We start from the raw sequence: 18,072 nt of genomic DNA, 5'->3' as shown, positions 1-18,072 counted from the left end.
AAAAGATTATAGATTCAAAGCAAAATTCTCGCAAAAATGTAAAAAAGTTGTCAAAAGATGAAACCTCAGTTATGAACACCATACATTAAGAAAGCAGAGAAACATGCCAGGAAAGTTGCCATATTAGCAGAATGTAAACCAAAGATCCTGACATTCACAGGCATTAAAAACACATTAGTCTAAGTAACCTGAGTGAGAATTCATAGGAACGTACTGCTAGAAAAGTTTGTTCCTTTACAGGTTCGTTTGTCTATTAAGTGCTTAGAACATACTACCAAGGTTGTATATGCAGCATGTTACTGTTTCCCATTTCATGTACTACAAGTCTTCAAATGAAGTGGCCCTGGGTGCCCAGGCAGTGCGCCAAGAGGAAGGCTACATTGAACAGAGGTAATACCTTTTTGCCCTTAACAGGAGTTTTTTATGGCAAAAGTGTGCATTGTTCTTTCGAAGAAACCAAAGTTCCCATTATAGATGGTTGTTGCATTAAAAATCTTCTAGTTATGTTTGCCATTCTTATTAGCTTTGGCTTCTCCATGTCCAATAAGACAAATAACTTTGTAACATCCCTTTGTGATTTTGACCATCCACTTTAAGTTCATGATGTCCAAGATAATGCTGGAGATAAACCAGGCGCTTTGAGCTGCAAGTCCTAATCTGTCGAAAGCTTCTGTTCCTACCTCAGCAGCAACCTTGGCATAATAAATTGGGATGACTATGATCCTCCCCAGGAAAAATGTGATTGTCATTAGTAGTCCATTGATGATGTTAGATTTTGATGCCTTGGAATACCCCAGTACTTCATAGAACCATCTGCAAGAGAAAAAATATTAACAAATTAAATAAAATTTTGTGAGTTCAACCTCTGAATACAGACTCAGATTTGGATATAAAGATTCCATCAGCTCTACAAGCATTCTGAATTTCTGACTTTTATCATAGTTTCATTTCTCATCACTTTCATGCAGCTAGAAAGCTGCAACGATATCTGTAAAGATATTCAGAATTGCTAATGTTATGAATCTTTATATATATATACCAAATTGTAACCAGATACAATGTTAGTGTACTTTGATATTTTTCCCCACAGTGCTGCATTTTGTGAAATACTCTGTTCCAGATCTAAGTGGTTCCTTCATTATTGTAACACAATGTCCTTTATCTTCCTGGCAGATCCAAACGAATGGAACCTTGGTACTGAAATGAAATCCATGAAAGCTCTAGAAGCAGAGTACAAAGAGTTCAGCACTACTCCATTTTGGCCTGCAAGAAAGGGCATGTGCTGGAAAAGTGAAAGTCACATCTTGCCAAATCCTAGACAATATCAAAGCTTTGTCTCTCCCTCTCCACATGTGAGCAGACAAAACATATTTAGGGCAGATGCTTATGTTACAGCAGTTAGCATTGTTACTATACTCCACTGGCTGATTTCCACATCACTCTGTTAAAGTAGGATTATATTTCTCTGCCAATACCTCTCCCCAATCTAGTTTTCTTACAATGGCATATTTTTCCCTACACTATCCCATGCTCCCAAATAGTTTTTGCATTTTTCCTTAAAGAGAGCTACATGACATGGGAGTACAAGAGATGCTACTCCACAGTGTACACAGAATCATAGAATTGTAGAGTTGGAAGGGACCACGAGGGTCATCAACTCCAACCCCCTGCAATGCAGGAATCTTTGGCTCAACATGGGGCTTGAACCCGCAACCCTGAAATTAAGAGTCTCATGCTCTATTGACTGAGCTATCCCACAGGGTTACATATTGGCCCAAACATAAGCAGGATGGTACCAGGGTTTCTAGCAGGCTCTTGATCTTTGCCACAAGTTTATTTAAACAAAGCCTGACTTACAGATGGTCAGGGTTCGCAAAGTGCAAGTGGAAAAGACCTATGATTCTATTTTTTATGCACATAAGCATGTCATTTGTTCAAACCACAAAGGCTCCTGCAAAATGATCCACAAGCTAGAACTACCAAATAGGAAGGAAGGAAGGAAGGAAGCTTGGATTTGGTTTGGCTGAGAAATATTCTCCAACACATTAATCAAATATGTTGCTTCCAATTTCAGAACAGTATCTGGTTAATACTGTACACACTAGCTTGACATATCAGGCTTTTAAAACTTTTTGTTGACAATTTTAGAAGGATACTTGGGTTGTTTGCAAAGGTCACTGAGTTCAAAAGTTAAAAATATGACAGAGTAGCATTACTTGACTACTTCATTTTTGTTAATGATACAAACATGTATATCTGAGCTAGTGTCAACAATTTACATTATTTACCATCTGGTTCTTCTCAAATTTAATAAATCTATATATGAATGCCAATGGGATAGCAAATGCTTCACTCTCTCTCGCCACCTTCTGCAAACATTTATCAAATAAAGTAGCAAGTTAGTTTTATTTTTAGAACACTGCTTCAAAAGAGGAATATGTCCTTTTTCACTGATAAGGCTTCACAATCTCCAAAGTCTCAGTATGAATCTCTCAGGCAGATAGGCATTTTGTATTCAGTACATTAGCAAGATCACAGCTGAACTTTCCTTTCAAAATCTTTTCGTACAAAAGGCTGTGCCTTCGTTGACTGTTCTTGTACTTAAGTGGAAGTCCTGGAGGTTCTTTTATATTGATAAATATAGCAATTCCTCATTTCAAAGAAGCAACTGCCAACAGGGTGCAGTATTTATCCGGTTAGCTGTTGCATTAAATTTTAAGTTTAGCCTATAATAAGGCCCCCTTCTGACATTAAGTTCTCTGCATGGGAGCTTTCGCTTCTTCAAGCACTGTATTAGTTACAAAACGCCACCATCAGCACCACATGAGAAATGTCAGCTCCACAGCTTCTTCCCACACCAGTTTTGCCCCACATCTGGGAGCAGCATGGGGAGTAGCCATGGTGATAGTTCATCAAGTACAGTTTGAGGATTCAGACATTACATTGTGGCATGGGAGTAACTGTCACATGATTCCTCCTTACAGTGCAATGGTAATGACAGAAGGGGCCCACAATTGTCTGCAGAGAGCCTCAGCAGCCTTCTAATAGAAACAATTAAATTATTTGAGCCCATTATCTCTTAAGGACATGGCAGAGAAAGCCAGAAAAAATGTGTTGGCACAGTTCTAACATAGCAGAAAGGGGAAGCCTATTTGCCCTTCATTCCAGAGGATGCAAAGACACTGCACAGTTTGCTGTCTAAGCCACAGACTGTGGGAAGACAATAGCATCAGGGAATACTACAAGAACCAGATTTTAAAAGACTTAGAAAGAAACACAAGGGCTGCTGTACTGTACCTAAAAATACCCAGAGAAGCAAATGAGGGTGACGGTATGACTAATACAATATAATGAATTGGCACTCGCAAATTCTAAGCAGTAAGGTTGAACCTTGATTTTTTTTTTTAATGTATAAAGCTGCCTGTTTAAGTACAGGAATAGTATTAAATAGAACACTAGTTAGTTGATTAATGCTGTGACAGCAAAGTATGGTAGTGTGGAATACACTCTCTACATCGACACAGTAAGCCAAACTATGGCTGACCAGGAATGTGTAAATGCAGCCACATTAATGCTCAGGCTGCTCATGTTTTGTGATAGATTTTGACTGAAACTTTTGATGTATTCCAAAATTTATTAAAGTGACGGTTTAACAAAAAGCACCACCAGGAGAGAAAAAATTAGGCTGTGCCTTGCAAAAGATTAGGATGCACATACACAATACCTGACAATGAATACAAGTGCCAAAATTGCATCCGTTTACTAAGTAGATTTCAAGTATCCTTGTATAAGGGAATTCCAGTCTTGTATGTAAAGATTCCTCAGTTTATGTGACTAAAAGTAGTCTTGCTTAGAAATGAAGACTGGCTGAAAATTGGTAATTGCTAACATTATTTTGCATAGCAGCTTTGAGAGGATTTGTGCCAGTTACAAAAAGGGGAAAATTAATGATACAAAGCAAAATTTTATTAAGAAAGTTAATACTCCAGTATTTAAAAATGTTCCTTATTGCTCTGATAGGATAACAAAAATAATTTATCTGTATGGAAAAGAGTGTCTCTCCCACGATCAACCATCTTCAGCCCTACTAACAGCTGCAGAGGCCCTGTTGGTGGTGCCATGACAGGGCTTTACTGGAAGTAGTTCCCATTTATGAAATGCTCGTCCTTGTGGCTGGCTCTCTTTATTATCAACATTCAGGAAGAATTTAGAAACACACCTGTTCACCCCAGCATTTGATGGCTGAAATATACTGTACCTTGAAATTATTAACTGAGGATATGGGACTGTTTTTTTAAAAAAATCACATGTTTTTGAAACATTGTGGATGTAGTTTTGCTGTTTTGTTGTTTTCCTCCCTGTGCAACTTTGGGAGGAAAGGTGGAATAAATATAAAATAAACTTAGGAATGCTAGAATTATATAAAATGGCTACTACCATTAACATTTGTGTTTGGAAACTAGTAAGACAAGATTGAATAAAACCAATAGCCTAAATAATTATATTAATTTCAATGGATACTCTAACTTACTTGGATGCCTCCCAAAAGTTTGCTTTCTTTTACAGTATTTAACATACTTGCCTTCACAACAACCCTTTGAAGTGGACTACTGCCATTTCTAATATACTTTGATATGGATTGGAATACTACCTACTGAATGAACCGCATCGGAGCAAAGACCTGAACACAGGTCTTGCTGTGTAGTCCCTGAAATACATACTCTTGGCAACAGGCAAGTTAAGAACAGTTTATTAATGTAAGAAAATGTCACCTACCGCTGATTCACAAAAGGGGTAGATATTTCTGCAAGCAGACGAAAATTAGCAAAGTATGCCAACAGTCCTCTTTCCTAGATAAAATAAGCATTATCACAATCAGATATATATATATATACATAGAGAGAGAAAGAGAGTCAGTCCCAGAAAAGAAGTAAAAAAAATTATCATATGAGATGAAATAAACTAAATTGAAATATACTGTATATATTTGTACAAAATGCCAAATTAAATGTACATAATGAAACAGAATACACTTTAGAAAAGTGCTTAAAGTCCCTCAGTTTGTTTCCCTACACCACCTATGTACATCGAGTACTTAATGCACCTTGCATTCTGTTGTTAAAATTGTATAATGTTCAAAATTGAATTATATCTTCTAGCAAGGTCAAACCCAGGTTGGTGACCTTTTAGGGTACTTGAAATGGTTCAAGAAGGATCAGATGAGATATGAAATTAAGATCTGCTGACAAAATTGTAGTTTTACCCATTAACCCACAAAACCACATACTCAACAGAAACAAGTTGCATTATCAGAGACCTCTGTAGCCTTGTTTGCAAGAGCTCTGGCTTCAACTAATGGAGATGAGCCTTCCTTTGTCATTGGCTCTGCTGCTAAGCTCTTATGTAATGCTTACAAACATTCCGGTTCCTCATAATTTTTTTAAACTGTCAGCACATCGTCCCAAATAAGACTGTGCTCTGTAGACGAGAAGTTTTGAATCATGAGGGAAATTAGTTAAGTTACAAACAAGTAAAAAAAACAAAAACACCATGTACACAAATAACAGAGTAGAACTTCCAAGTCTGAACCTCATCAATGCCTCTTCTAAAGGCTCTCTGGACTGGCATTTGAACCAAAGAGGAGCCAATCCAAGTAACTTGGTCCCTGGTGCCACCTGAAAAATAGGAAGCTGCAACACAACTGCTGACAGGAGTGAGGTTCCATCAGCATATTACAACTCTGCTCAAATATTTGCACCGGCTGCTGGAACAGTCAGACGCTATGTAATGTGCAAGTTTTAAATTTGTTTTAAATTATGTTTCTGTGAAGACATTGCTATGATCCCCTAGACCCCAAATTTTCCTATAACTAAGTATGTGTAGCCCAAATATCTTAATATCCCTCACCTTTTTACTCCATCCCCATTGCCACCCCTTTCTTCTGTCATTAGGGCAGGGACCTCTCCTTTCATTCTTTAGAAAGCACTATGCACATGGATGGCACTCTATAAATGACTAATAACGTTCAAATTATGAATCCCACATGGCTCCTTGCTCTGCTATTACAAAAAACAATACAGCACTCACCAGTACAAAGTAGTAAGCATACAGAGCTACTAAATGGTGAATTACAAAATATATATCCCCAATCGCATTCCAGTAGAAAATAATAAGCAACAAGTCTAAAAGAAAGAGAGAAAAATGAAAGGCTCAGTAATTTTCTTCAATCATTGTATTTCATCTTAAAGCATTTAATAGACAATCATTTGGGGGCAAGGAAGAAAAATTAAAATAGGTTTCAAATCATGCAAATACTCAGCAAGTGACAATGCTTCTCCTAAACTATGCTACAAACAATCTGTAATAATTCCTGAAGTGAAAGCTGAGAGCAGAAATATAAATACAGTGTTTGGTGTATCTGTCTGCAATACACACCAGCCAGTGCCAGGCTATAGCATGGTGACACAGCAATGAGGCACCTCATCCTAAGCAACGCTATATAAAACCCTTTCTCCATGAGTAGCCATTATACAATACTTAGCCTGTCAAAGCTTTCCCATGACTCCCATGTTGCTGCCATGTGCTGACTTGAAAGCAGGTGTCCACTGTTTCAGGTAGATTTTGTGTATGTGTGGATAGGACCAGCCTTGGAAGGCATTTATGTTGTTCACCATTTTGTCTCAAAACGCGCACATGCAAATTATCGGGTAGGCTGTTCAAGTTTAGCACTTCTGCACCAGAGAGTTGAATAATTTTGTTGCAGAAATTGAATACAATAGTAGTTTCCCTTAAGAAATCTTAGGAGGTCATAGCACTGAAACTGAGGACTTACAATATAAAGTGTACAGGGGATTTCAATCTTATGCTGGGGGAAATGCTTCATGTGCTGCTGACATTTTTAGCGAACATGCTGAGCTTTCCTCCTTTCACAGAATAAAACTGAAAGCACCCATGAACAGAGCCACTAGATAGATATTGGTATAAATCAATTAAAATGATAAAATAATAATAGTCTACTTGCCAGTTCCATTGGGGATATATTTAATGCAATCTATTAAAAAAAAACCAAGTCCAAACATCCCACTGCAGTGGCACCTCCAGAGAGAGGGCACACCAGTCAAACTACTGTCAATCAGAAAAGTGAAGGATTGGCAAAGGGCAGCTATAAAATAGATTTCAACCCTTTTTCGTGGTATAAGGGTTATAGTTTCCAGCATATCATCAGGAAATAGAGCCCCAAGCCTAGATTGTGGCACCTAATCATATGACAGTGCTGCTTCCCACTAATATGAACATCAGGTATAAATAATCAAGCCAATTTTAAAGTTGTTTCAAATTCCATATGGTTGCCTAGATGTTGCTATCCATTACCCCTGCACAGCATCCACAGTTAATAATAAATCCCACCCCACAATGCCAAAAGCACTTTTGAAAATTATTTTTGGTTTTGCCATAAGTTTTAGGGCCCAAACGAAAAGATGCATATTCACGTATGCATTTTTTGCAGCCCTTTAAGATGGACAGGGGGCAGGGGGGGAGAGGTTCAACTTTCACAGGAACAAAACTGAACCGACCAGAAGATGCTTGCCATCTGGTTTAGTTAGCTTCTCTTCCCCTTCGTTGCATTGCTACAGTTATCAAATTACTGGTGCCAGATCAGGATTACTGCAGTGGGGCAGGGGGGAGGGGAGGGTAATTCCTGTTGCTTCAGAGGAATGACTGGCTGTATTCAGCCTTGGAGTATTAGAAGCTGGCAGAGGAACTATAAGCTTACAACATTACAATATTGTCGGTAAGCATATAATCGTATTTCCCACCAGCATGTCCCCCCCCCCCCGCCAACACAAAAGGCAAGGAAGGTGAATTCTGCTTTCTAAGAAACAGGGTTTCCTAAAGGCTAATACCTTGGTAAATATTTTTATTGTAAAAAGTTAAGTTGTGCATGGTGCAAGTTACAACAAACTTTACAAATAATGTTGTATACTTTACCAGAAATGAGGTAGCCTGAAGTAATAGCAAGGTTTAGTTGCACTGTAGAAGGCTCACCCCTATAAACAATGACACAAAGGATGCAAAAGTTATAACACGTGCATGACAACTACATATATGTATATTAGTTAACACATATGGAAATATTTGCCTCCTTGCCCCAGAAAAACACCCTGCCTGCCCTCATGCCCCCTTTTCTACCCTCCCACACAATTTGGGATGGTGTAGGAAATAAGAAATATTTAACTAACCGTGACAGATGACAAAAAGGTAAAGTAGCAGCTCTTCAACAAATAGCTTATTAAGAGTATGGACTATGGAAGATGGAGAAACTCTTCACTCTTCACTGAAAAAGTAAAACTACTTGGGCCTCTCTAGTCTTGTTCATTTGCAAGCCATAGAACACAACCCATAGAACACGATTTTGGCCTCTTTATACCAATGGTTTTCAGAGCCATTCTGTGACATTTTTTCTCTTCCTTTCTGCTGCTTTGCTAGTTTTTATGGGGCCAACAGGCAACATGCTAATCTATTACTGACTGATGGCCAAACCAGTCTGTCAATCTTTCTGCCGCCACCGCCATCCTTTATGGGGGTTGGATGGGTTGCGACTCTGTACACAGGAAATAGAAGATTGTCTTCTGCTTCCTAACCTTCACTGATTAGGCTAGATATATAGATGAAAATGGAGATGGAGAAGCTTTTTCAGCCCAAGAGTCATTTATCTGCATGGGCAAACATTTGGGGGTTTTTTGTTTTGTTTTTTTTTTCAAATTTTAAAACTTTTTTATTAATACAGTTTGATAGTACAAAACAATCCCCTGCTTGTCTCATTGAAGAGACACAAGGAGTCAAAAGCTACTTTATCCTGTCTTTGTAGTTCATCTTTACTTGCATAAACAATAAAACACAAATCTGCAACAAATGCAGGGGCTATATGCCAGGAATAGGTGGGGCCAGAGGTAAAAATGGGTGGAGCAACAGATGCAGAAAGAGTCACATTCCAGCCTCACAAAAGTCTGAGGCTGGACATACACCCTCCTGCAAAATCTCTCCATCCTTCATCCTGGCAAGCAAAAGGCATTATCACACTTCAAGGACACATTCTAGCCAGGCAAAAGCAATTGAGAATGATGAGGAGTTTATGAGAGACACACTACAGATATATCTCACATGTACACAATGATCCCCAGTGATGCAACATATGAACCTGATAGACAAGACAGAGGATTAGGCTTCAAATTAATGTAAGACCTATATTTGAGCCTTAAATAAATCTAAGTTTTGTGACTCTTCATTGCAAAATTTTACCTGAAGAATGTAGCCAACATAAAAGGAAGAAAAGTGGCTGTGGCATGCTTGTCATTCCCCTGTAATTTTCACCTACATTTAAATTGCAATTTCCCAGACTTAATTATCTTTGCCTCTAATTGTTCCAATTCTCAAATGGCAAGAAATAGTTCCTAATTAAAAAAGAAAATCTTTCATAAACTGACTTTGGAGCTTAAGTCTGCCTTCTCTAGGGAGAAGGCAAATTTTAAACCATGATCATATAATATCGTTTCAATTTCATCAGCGTTTCAGTGTTTATCATCAGTCATAAAGTCAACTAAAATCAAACCATGGCGTTCAGCTGAACTGACTATGTGAACAGGAATACATAAAAGGGAGGTGTGAGGAGGTCAAGGAAACAAGCAAATGAGCTTAAGATATCAAAAAATGGATCTGTTTTTTAAGTTTTTCCTAGCTATTTGTTTTTTGTATTTTGTATTTTCTTTTTTTATGTACTTTTGTATTTTTTGTATTCTTCCTTATTTCTTCTTTTTTTTGTTTTCCTTTTATTCTGTAAATCTCTGTTTTTTGTAAAACCTTAATAAATATTTTATAAAAAATAAAATCAAACCATGGCGGACTAATAAAAAAATGGAAGGCAAACTCTTGCTGTACTAAACATCAGAAGGAGTGTGCAAAGGGAATTCCAATCGTAGATAGGCCACACGCGTCCAGGTTCTATACAGTGTATAAACGTTGCATCAATGTAAATTGTATAAAACTATTTAGGCCTAATAAGTAGAAGGAAGTTTGTTTCCACTTAAAACAATGTGCTCCTAGGTTTCACAAAGTGATCCTAGGTTTCGGTTGCAATCCAACACCCACAGCAGGGATGTACAGAGCTGTGGGGCCATCACAGCATCTGCAGCCAGGATGGAAGGGAGCAAGCAGACTGCTGTGCACAACCAAGAGCAACAAATAGGCCTGGATTGGGAACCAAAATATACAGGGTGGTTCATTCCCTCATCACTTTCACAACACCTCATTTTCTACAGGCTGCTGCCAGCATGGATCTTACAGGCAGTCTTCCCCCAACACACACACACATTGTGGAGAAGGGGGAAGTGAGCACAAAGTGACACTAGTGTTACTCCAGCAGTAACCAGCTTACCTGGGAAAGCTGGACAGAGGGATACGTCCATTCATTTCAACTCTCTCCCCCAAGCCCAGCATAAGGAGGGAGGGCTTAGATTGCTCTGCCCATCATGAATTACATTTCACCTTGATTCTCATGATAGCGAGCCAACAGCAAGTTGTAGCTGAATTTTCTTGTGAAGATGTTTGCACAGATTTCTGGCAATTGTTGCTTGATTATTTTTTAAAAAAGGAAAGTATGAGAACAAACTGAAACTCAGCAGACATATGCAGATAAGGCATACAAACTGCAGTGCCAAGAACTACTGTCCCACTCCACAAATTAGCTGAAAATATGAATTCAGAAGGGAATTATTTCTGTACACACCACTGTACGCTTCAAAACCAGCAACAAAAACTTGAAGCTTCAAAATTAATGAGAAGCTCCAATTTTATCTTCAAAGGAAGTGGAATCCTACATTTTATTTGCTATTAAAAACTTAGTAGCGGTGGTAGAGAAAGAATCAGGCACTTTTTACTGCATTAGACAAGTAGATGCTGCTGAAAGAAGAACTTAATATAGCCTTTAAACCTTCTTCTTATTCCCCAACGTGCTAGCTAAATCACAGCTAACTGAAGATTGAAACTATTTCAAAGCTGATCCAAAGAACTCCTAGTCTAACAAAGGAAACTAGTTCTCTCTCTGAATAATCAGGCATTTAAGAAAGTTTATGTCAGTAGATTTATGTCAGTTTCTTAATATATTTAAAATCTGGTAAGTCCTCCCCCCATCCCCTGTACAGAAATCTAACCCGTTATTATTGTAATGCTCCCCAGGTGGAATTAAGAGCAGGTAAAGGGAATAAAAAGCACACAATCCAATGAGTTGCTTCCAATAGCAACTAGCCACATTTCTCTTGTGCTGCTTTTCAGTAAAAATGCAAGATCAATACCAACATTCATTTTCTAGAAAGATGTCAGGGACTCAGGAGCAGAAGCACAGGGGAGAGAGGAAATGGAGAGCGAAGGGGAAGAATCCGAGGGCAGCGTAGGGGAGTATGACAGTGACCCGAGAGATTCCATGAGCTTCTCCAGCGAATCAGAAGATTCCCAGAAGGGGGTGCCGATGGTCAGGGTAAGGGGGGTCCCAGGGGGGACGCACCAGAAACAAGGGGCCAGCGGGGACTCCCAAAGCAGCAGCGGGGGATCAGGACCAGCTTCCCCACCAGAGCGTAGTGGGGGGGAAGAGTCACATGTGTCAGGACCAGCGTCTCCTCCAGCGGGGAGAGAAGATGAGTCAGGGCTGACCACGCCTCCATCGGAGAGTGGGGGAACGAAGGGGAGGTCAGTTACAGCTAGCCCCCCCGAAGGGGAAAGCAGTGACAGCAGCAGTGAAACGGTCAGGAGGAAGGTTGCCGGCTGGGCGCGCGCGCCAAGTTCAAATGTACAGGCGCGCGGGACAGCAGGAGACCCGGATTGGGAACCAGGTCCTAAAGCCCGCCGGAGGGAGGGGGAAGAGTCAGGGGACTCAGCGTCAGAAGAGTCTAGGAAGGGCGACACCCCGACGGACAGACGGAACCAAAGGAGGAAAGAGCAAAGGAAGAGGTGGAGCAAGGCTAGAGTCTTAAACTGGTGTCTAGGGGGAGGAGATTCAGACGGAGCTTCAGCGGTCTAGAGTTTGAGACGTAGAGCTGCACGCTGTGGCTGTGAAAGTGAAACTGAACTTCAATAAAGACTTTCGTACTTAACAACGAAACGGCGTTGGTCCTTTGTGAGCTGGGACCTCGGGCAGCTCTGACAAAAGACTACCCTTGTTTTGCAATGCTTTGTGTCATCTTTACAAAACGTTTTAGGAAGCAAAGTGGCCTCAAACAGAGATTCTGAAAAAGGGATCTATAATTTCATGCGGAGTTTATACCAGCAAACCATGCCGAACCTCAGCTACCTGCATCAGCACCTTATTAAGAAAAAGTATGCACAGTAGTGGCTGTCTAATTCTTAATGCTGCCACAGAGTTCTCATCCACACGTTTTATTTGTGGTATCTCATGTTATTATTATTTACTTATTAAATTTATATCCCGTTCTTCCTCTCGAAGGAGCCCAGGGCAGCAAACACATCCACAAGCAAAACACATACAAAAAGGCATTGTAACATTCTCTTATCCAGTGGTTTCATGGTTGCCAGAAGCAGCATCCTTCAGCCATCAAATACCTGGGTAAACAATGGTCATAGCGGTAAACAGTATTTATTTAGACAGAAGGTGGTGATGATGGTATCAGTGAGGAAGCTTACAGGAATTTTATCACTGTAAAGGCAACTTCAATAAGCAACTCTGATAATCCAGAGCCTCAGAATTCTTCTCCACATTATAGCCAACACAAATAAGAAACAACACTTTAGAACTTCTGTACAATTGGTAGAGGTAAATATCTTATGCTTTAAATTAAGCTTGGAAATAATTTGACTAGCAGAGTGAAGAGCAATGGAACAGTCGAGTGGGGCAAGGAAAAGGGGAGAGGAGATTTACAAGCAAGAATGTGCCTTACCAGACATGGTCAGCATTTACAGCTTCATCGTACAGTAAAATATACAAACAAAATACTCCAACCAACAAGGCATGGAATGATGATACCGTCCTGAAAAGAAAAGAAAAAACACAACCCAATTAGGAATGAACTGGATTTAAAATTGGGGGAGCTGGGTGCAACAATTATATGCTTCTAGAAATTCTCAAAATATTTAAACCTCAGTCAGAAAAGCCTGCCATTAATACAGATTGCAAAATAGTATCCAAGGAAAATAGTTTTGAGTTGAGAGTCACCTACATTAGAATGTTTCAAAGTGCTTGTTCTGCATGTAGGAAACTGTATTATTATTATTATTATACGGCAATGCCATCCAAAAGCTGGGCAGATATGAGTTTCAAAGAACTCACCCATTGCAGGCCATTATCTAGTTTACTTCATAGTGAGAGAGGGAGACCTTAGCTACCAGGCTCCCTACAAACAAAGAGTAGGATAACACCAAAAAAGAGGGTTCCCTGTTACTATATACAGTGGTACCTCGGGTTAAGAATTCGTTCTGGAGATCTGTTCTTAATCTGAAACTCTTCTTAACCTGCAGCACCACTTTAGCTAATGGGGCCTCCCGCTGCTGCTGTGCCGCCGCTGCACGATTTCTGTTCTCGTCCTGAAGCAAAGTTCTTAACCCGAGGTAATATTTCTGGGTTAGCGGAGTCTGTAACCTGAAGCGTCTGTAACCTGAAGCCCCTGTAACCCGAGGTGCCACTGTACTATTCATTTTCAAAAGGCCATTGCAGAAGCAGATTTAGGGCAGAGCTATAGTTCTACCATACTGGGCACCAAATCTAGGGAGTACCACAGGGCGCCACAACTATGACCGTAGAGAATTGAGCAGAACGGAAGACCAGAGGAGGGAGGCACAAAATTTTGGCCTCACAGGGTGCTGCTGAAATTTGAAAGACTGAAGTCCATCTCTGGCCATTGTCATTTGTGTCCCAAGGTTCAAAGTGCTTCATACACTCTGCAGATAACTGTGCCAGCTTAACACATCAGGTATATGAAACTTGAACTAACGTTGTTTAAGCTTCACTTAAGAATGACAGCACATACAGGAACTCCAACACCATGACGCATAACTCTAACACTAATACATAAACTATGTGTGCTTTTTCATTCAGGCCATTGGTGGCACCAACAGCAGCTCTGTGACCACATCCCCAAAATTAAAGCAAAGGAGAAGCCTTGAAAATACAGAGGTCCAGCAAATCTTTGGAATGGAGCTATAGATTTCAGTGCATTCAACCGTCATCTATAAGAACCCTGCTCAGAGAGAGAAATTTACAGAAAGAAAATGAAACTTTTGTTGGTTCACCACACATCTGTTTGCTAGTGTTTTCAGAGATAAAACACTGAACAAACATTATCTTCCACTCACTTTAGGGCTTCAGTTAAGAAAAGTCTAACAGAAACTTTGCCTGTCATAATGCCACTCCTTGGTAAACAGTCTTCCAATATCCATTCATTTGGCACCACTCCAACAGAGAAAGATGCGCACCACTAAGTATATTCTCTTAGAAATACGGAGTAGTATTTTTCCTTACACCACAAGTAGATCTCACATTCAACTGCAATACTTTCAATGTGAAAGATGCATTTAGAGCACTAACTATTTTATAAATTCCAAAGTAGTTCGTTTTCCACGTGCCAAATTTTGAAACGGAAATTCCTCGGAGCAGGGACCTGTCCTCTTGAACTCTGTAAAATGCCGTGCGAACTGATAAAGTTATATTTTTGTATGAGATTAATGGTCTCTCCCACAAGAGTACTGCAAAATATCACTTAGGCAACAAAATGCAAAGGATATCTGCAGGGGGGCAGGAGGATCACAGACAAGATGTGCCTATCACAAATCAGTTGGTGTGTATATTTTCATAATTAAGAACAAAAGTATACTGCATCTCAGTGGTCAATTCATGGAAGGCAAGCAATCAGCAAACAGGATGCCATCCAATATTTTCTTATAAGTCTCCTACTAAATTCCATAAAAAGTACTTCTTGTGCTCTTATCAGTTTATTTAGGACAAGACAACACTGCTTCCGGTTTGCCCATTTTTGTGCATTTAACAGTAAAAACTCAGCAGATTATGTTTTCTAGTACAGAGCTGAAGTAACAGAGAAAGCTTACATTAGTTTATATGCAACCTGACTGCTCTTAAAAGCACAGAAGCAGGTCCAGTAAATAAGATGGCACCCCTAAGTAACCACATATATTTTTCTACAACTCAGTAATATGCACACTATGTAAACAAAGTTAAAGACACCATCAAAATGGCAACCAAGGTTCATTAATATTTTTAAATTCTAACTCAAGTCACTTTAATTTCACATTTATTTATTGGTACTTATTTATTATTTTCATTTATATCTCACTTTTCAACATATAACATCTAAAGCAGCTTTTGTGTAAAGAAAATAAGTCTTTTTATGGTACCAAAAAATGGAACTAAGATCAATCGAATTTTGGAGATATGTTCTTTTGGCAAGTGTGCTAGGAAGCACAACTGAATTATTACAAGTTTTCGAAAATCTATTAATAGTTGTATCCCATTGTTTATAAACTTTACCTTGAATTCCATTCGATCTTCTTCTTTTGGTCAAGACTGCTAAAACCAGAAGTTACACGTGCAGAAATCCAAGAACTTAGCACATGGAAGAGAAGTTGAGATATAGCAAAACTGCTAACAGCAACACCCAAATTGAGTTTACTGAAGGCAGACATCATTCTTCAGCCTGTTAAGGGAGAAGAAAGGGGGGGGGGAGAGTTCCTTAATTCAGGCATGGATTGTCAATGGAGTATAAGCAAAGCAACAATCATGTCAATTTAAATAACAACATGAAACACAGAAGCTACAACTCTCAACAGCCATGGGTAGAAGAGAAGCAAGCATACATAAACCTGGAGGTGTCCAGCAGGGTGATTGGGCTCTACCTAAAGAAAAACACCTTTTGCTGCATACACCTTTGTCCCCTGCTCACAGTCCAGCTTTCTTGAATTGCAACTATAGTTTTAAAACCTTTCTAATACCAACACACACACTAAATAGATTGGCCCTGACCTCTCAAGTTATGCCAGCTGAGCAAGGGATATGATTTTCACTACATCCTCTACACCAGGATAACTCAAAAGTAATAGTTATGACAGTGCAGTGTCATCATTGTGCCATCATAACTTCAAGTCAGCCAGCTACACGGTTGTAACTGTGACAGCATAAGGGAGGGAAAGGAAGGGAGTTGAAGAGGAGTGCCCAGGTAAGTAAGAACTAGGGTTGCCATGTGTCCTCTTTTTCCCAGAACACGCCTTCTTTTCCGGGGGTAAAATTTGAGACAAATTGCATTTTGCTTTTCAAAATATGGCAACCCTAGTTGGAAACTTATCCTTCTCCAGGGCTAGGTCCAGCCTCCCCACAATACTGATGTGAATTAACGGCAGCAAAATACACACACAAAAAGAAGAATTCAAGGTAGTGATGGCCAAACTTGCTGTTTGGGGACTACAACTTCCATCATTCCTAGCTAACAGGACCAATGGTTAGGGATGATGGGAACTGTAGTCCCAAAACAGCTGGAGGGCCAAGTTTGGCCATCAATGATTCAAGCCAACAAACCCCAAAGCCACAGAAGACAAAATACTAGCTAAGTAGCCAATCACAAGACTTTCCCAGGAACATAAACTAGGAGAGAAGCAGAGCTCACAAACCAAGACCTACAGCCTACAGCCACATCACTCTGTCCCCATGTAGTTTTGACAAGGAAAATACAATTGGAGTTCCCCAAATGCCGTTGGTGACCGCCTCACACTAGTAACTCATTTTTCCTTGCAGAATATGAAACAAGGCACACTGAGTAAAACAAAGAGAAGTGAGACACATTGTTCAACTCAGTGTTCGAAATTCCCCAAGTGCCAGGCACGTTTTACTACTGGCGCAGGTCCAATTGTGACCACGTGGCGATTACTGGACACCAGGTTGGCGACCATGGTTTAAAAAACCTCTGCCTTAGTCCATTGTTAATACCATTTTCAATTTCCACTGTGTGTTTTTCCTCCTCCTTGCATGCTAGGACAAGTGAACTGCTGTAAGAGCAAGCGATGTTGTTGAGATCATAGAACTGTAGTGTTGGAAGGGACCCCAAGGGTCAGCGAGTCCAACTCCCTGGTGAGTAGACATTCCGTTGTGGCGACCGTAACCTAGGTTTAAGGTGCCATTTGGTGTCTAACTTGTATACTGTATCCGAGTTTCTAAGCCTATTTGTTCTACAGGTACAGAGTGTTAACTACATTTCATAAAGCTACATGTTGTCCTGCATGAACCGAAAGTGCATCCTAGGATACACCCAAAACTCTCAAGTGGTTGTAAATTACAGGGTAAGATCAATAGTGATGTGAAGAAACCTCCAGTACTGATCTTATTGGTGAAGCTTAATAAACCTCCAGAAAAGCCCAAGGTTCCCTATAACACTTTGAAAATCCCTGGTGCAGATTAAAAGCACTTCATAAGAACCAGCCTTAGACCTATAAAAAACAGAGTCTATAACTTGGAAGAGTATCTATGCTTTACATTAAATATGTTTAACAGACATGGTTTGTGCAGCCTAGCAAAACAGTGTTGTATTAATTAGCCATAACCCCAAGAGACTAGATCACAACCCTGTAGACAATTTCTAATTTCAGCAGGAAATCAAATGAGGTTCTTTGGGAGGCAATTTACAGACCTTATTAAGAAACAATTTCCAAAGAGTGTTGACAAATGAGATAATGTTTTTTCAAGGTGCACTGATTTAATCTGCTAGGCAAAGCAAACAAAATCTGGAACACACATGATTGTGTTTAGCTTGTGTTCAAAGTATATGATTCAAAACCATAAAACAAAGTTTGGAGCACATATCCTTATATGGGACGTATGCTTATCAATTCTGTGCTAAGAGCACCACTTTTTAGCTATCTCTGTTTTTACCATTTTGCCAATTCCCCATGCTAACCTGATGACAAGACTGAACTGAAAATAATTAATAGATCTAGCATGAATTGTCACTGAGTGGATCCAGACTGCTTTTTAAACTAAGGGCTGATTTAGTAATTATAAAGTCATGGTCT

General features: G+C 39.7%; 1 protein-coding gene across 6 annotated transcripts in view; it reads right to left on the bottom strand.

Annotated features, from left to right (window-relative positions):
- Positions 1-394: 394 nt before the first annotated feature.
- Positions 395-18,072, bottom strand: part of TLCD4 (TLC domain containing 4) — a 29,709-nt gene continuing 12,031 nt past the window's right edge. For 3 of the 6 annotated variants that reach the window (XM_053391696.1, XM_053391697.1, XM_053391693.1), the window contains exons 2-7: positions 15,545-15,710; positions 12,945-13,034; positions 7,990-8,048; positions 6,088-6,182; positions 4,777-4,850; positions 395-813 (exon numbers count right to left, since the gene is read on the bottom strand). In XM_053391696.1, the coding sequence (XP_053247671.1) occupies positions 498-813; positions 4,777-4,850; positions 6,088-6,182; positions 7,990-8,048; positions 12,945-13,034; positions 15,545-15,702 (792 nt within the window). In that variant the 5' untranslated portion in view covers positions 15,703-15,710 and the 3' untranslated portion in view covers positions 395-497. Of the gene's footprint in view, positions 814-1,032; positions 4,367-4,776; positions 4,851-6,087; positions 6,183-7,989; positions 8,049-12,944; positions 13,035-15,544; positions 15,711-16,036; positions 16,141-16,993; positions 17,094-18,072 lie in introns of those variants that run through there. The other 3 variants (XM_053391695.1, XM_053391694.1, XM_053391698.1) reach the window with 3 other exon arrangements.

Source organism: Podarcis raffonei, chromosome 6 (assembly GCF_027172205.1).
Source record: "Podarcis raffonei isolate rPodRaf1 chromosome 6, rPodRaf1.pri, whole genome shotgun sequence".
In the NCBI taxonomy this organism is placed as follows: domain Eukaryota; kingdom Metazoa; phylum Chordata; class Lepidosauria; order Squamata; family Lacertidae; genus Podarcis; species Podarcis raffonei.
The sequence above is the reverse complement of the archived record's forward strand: the minus strand, read 5'-3'. Positions and strand labels throughout refer to the sequence as shown.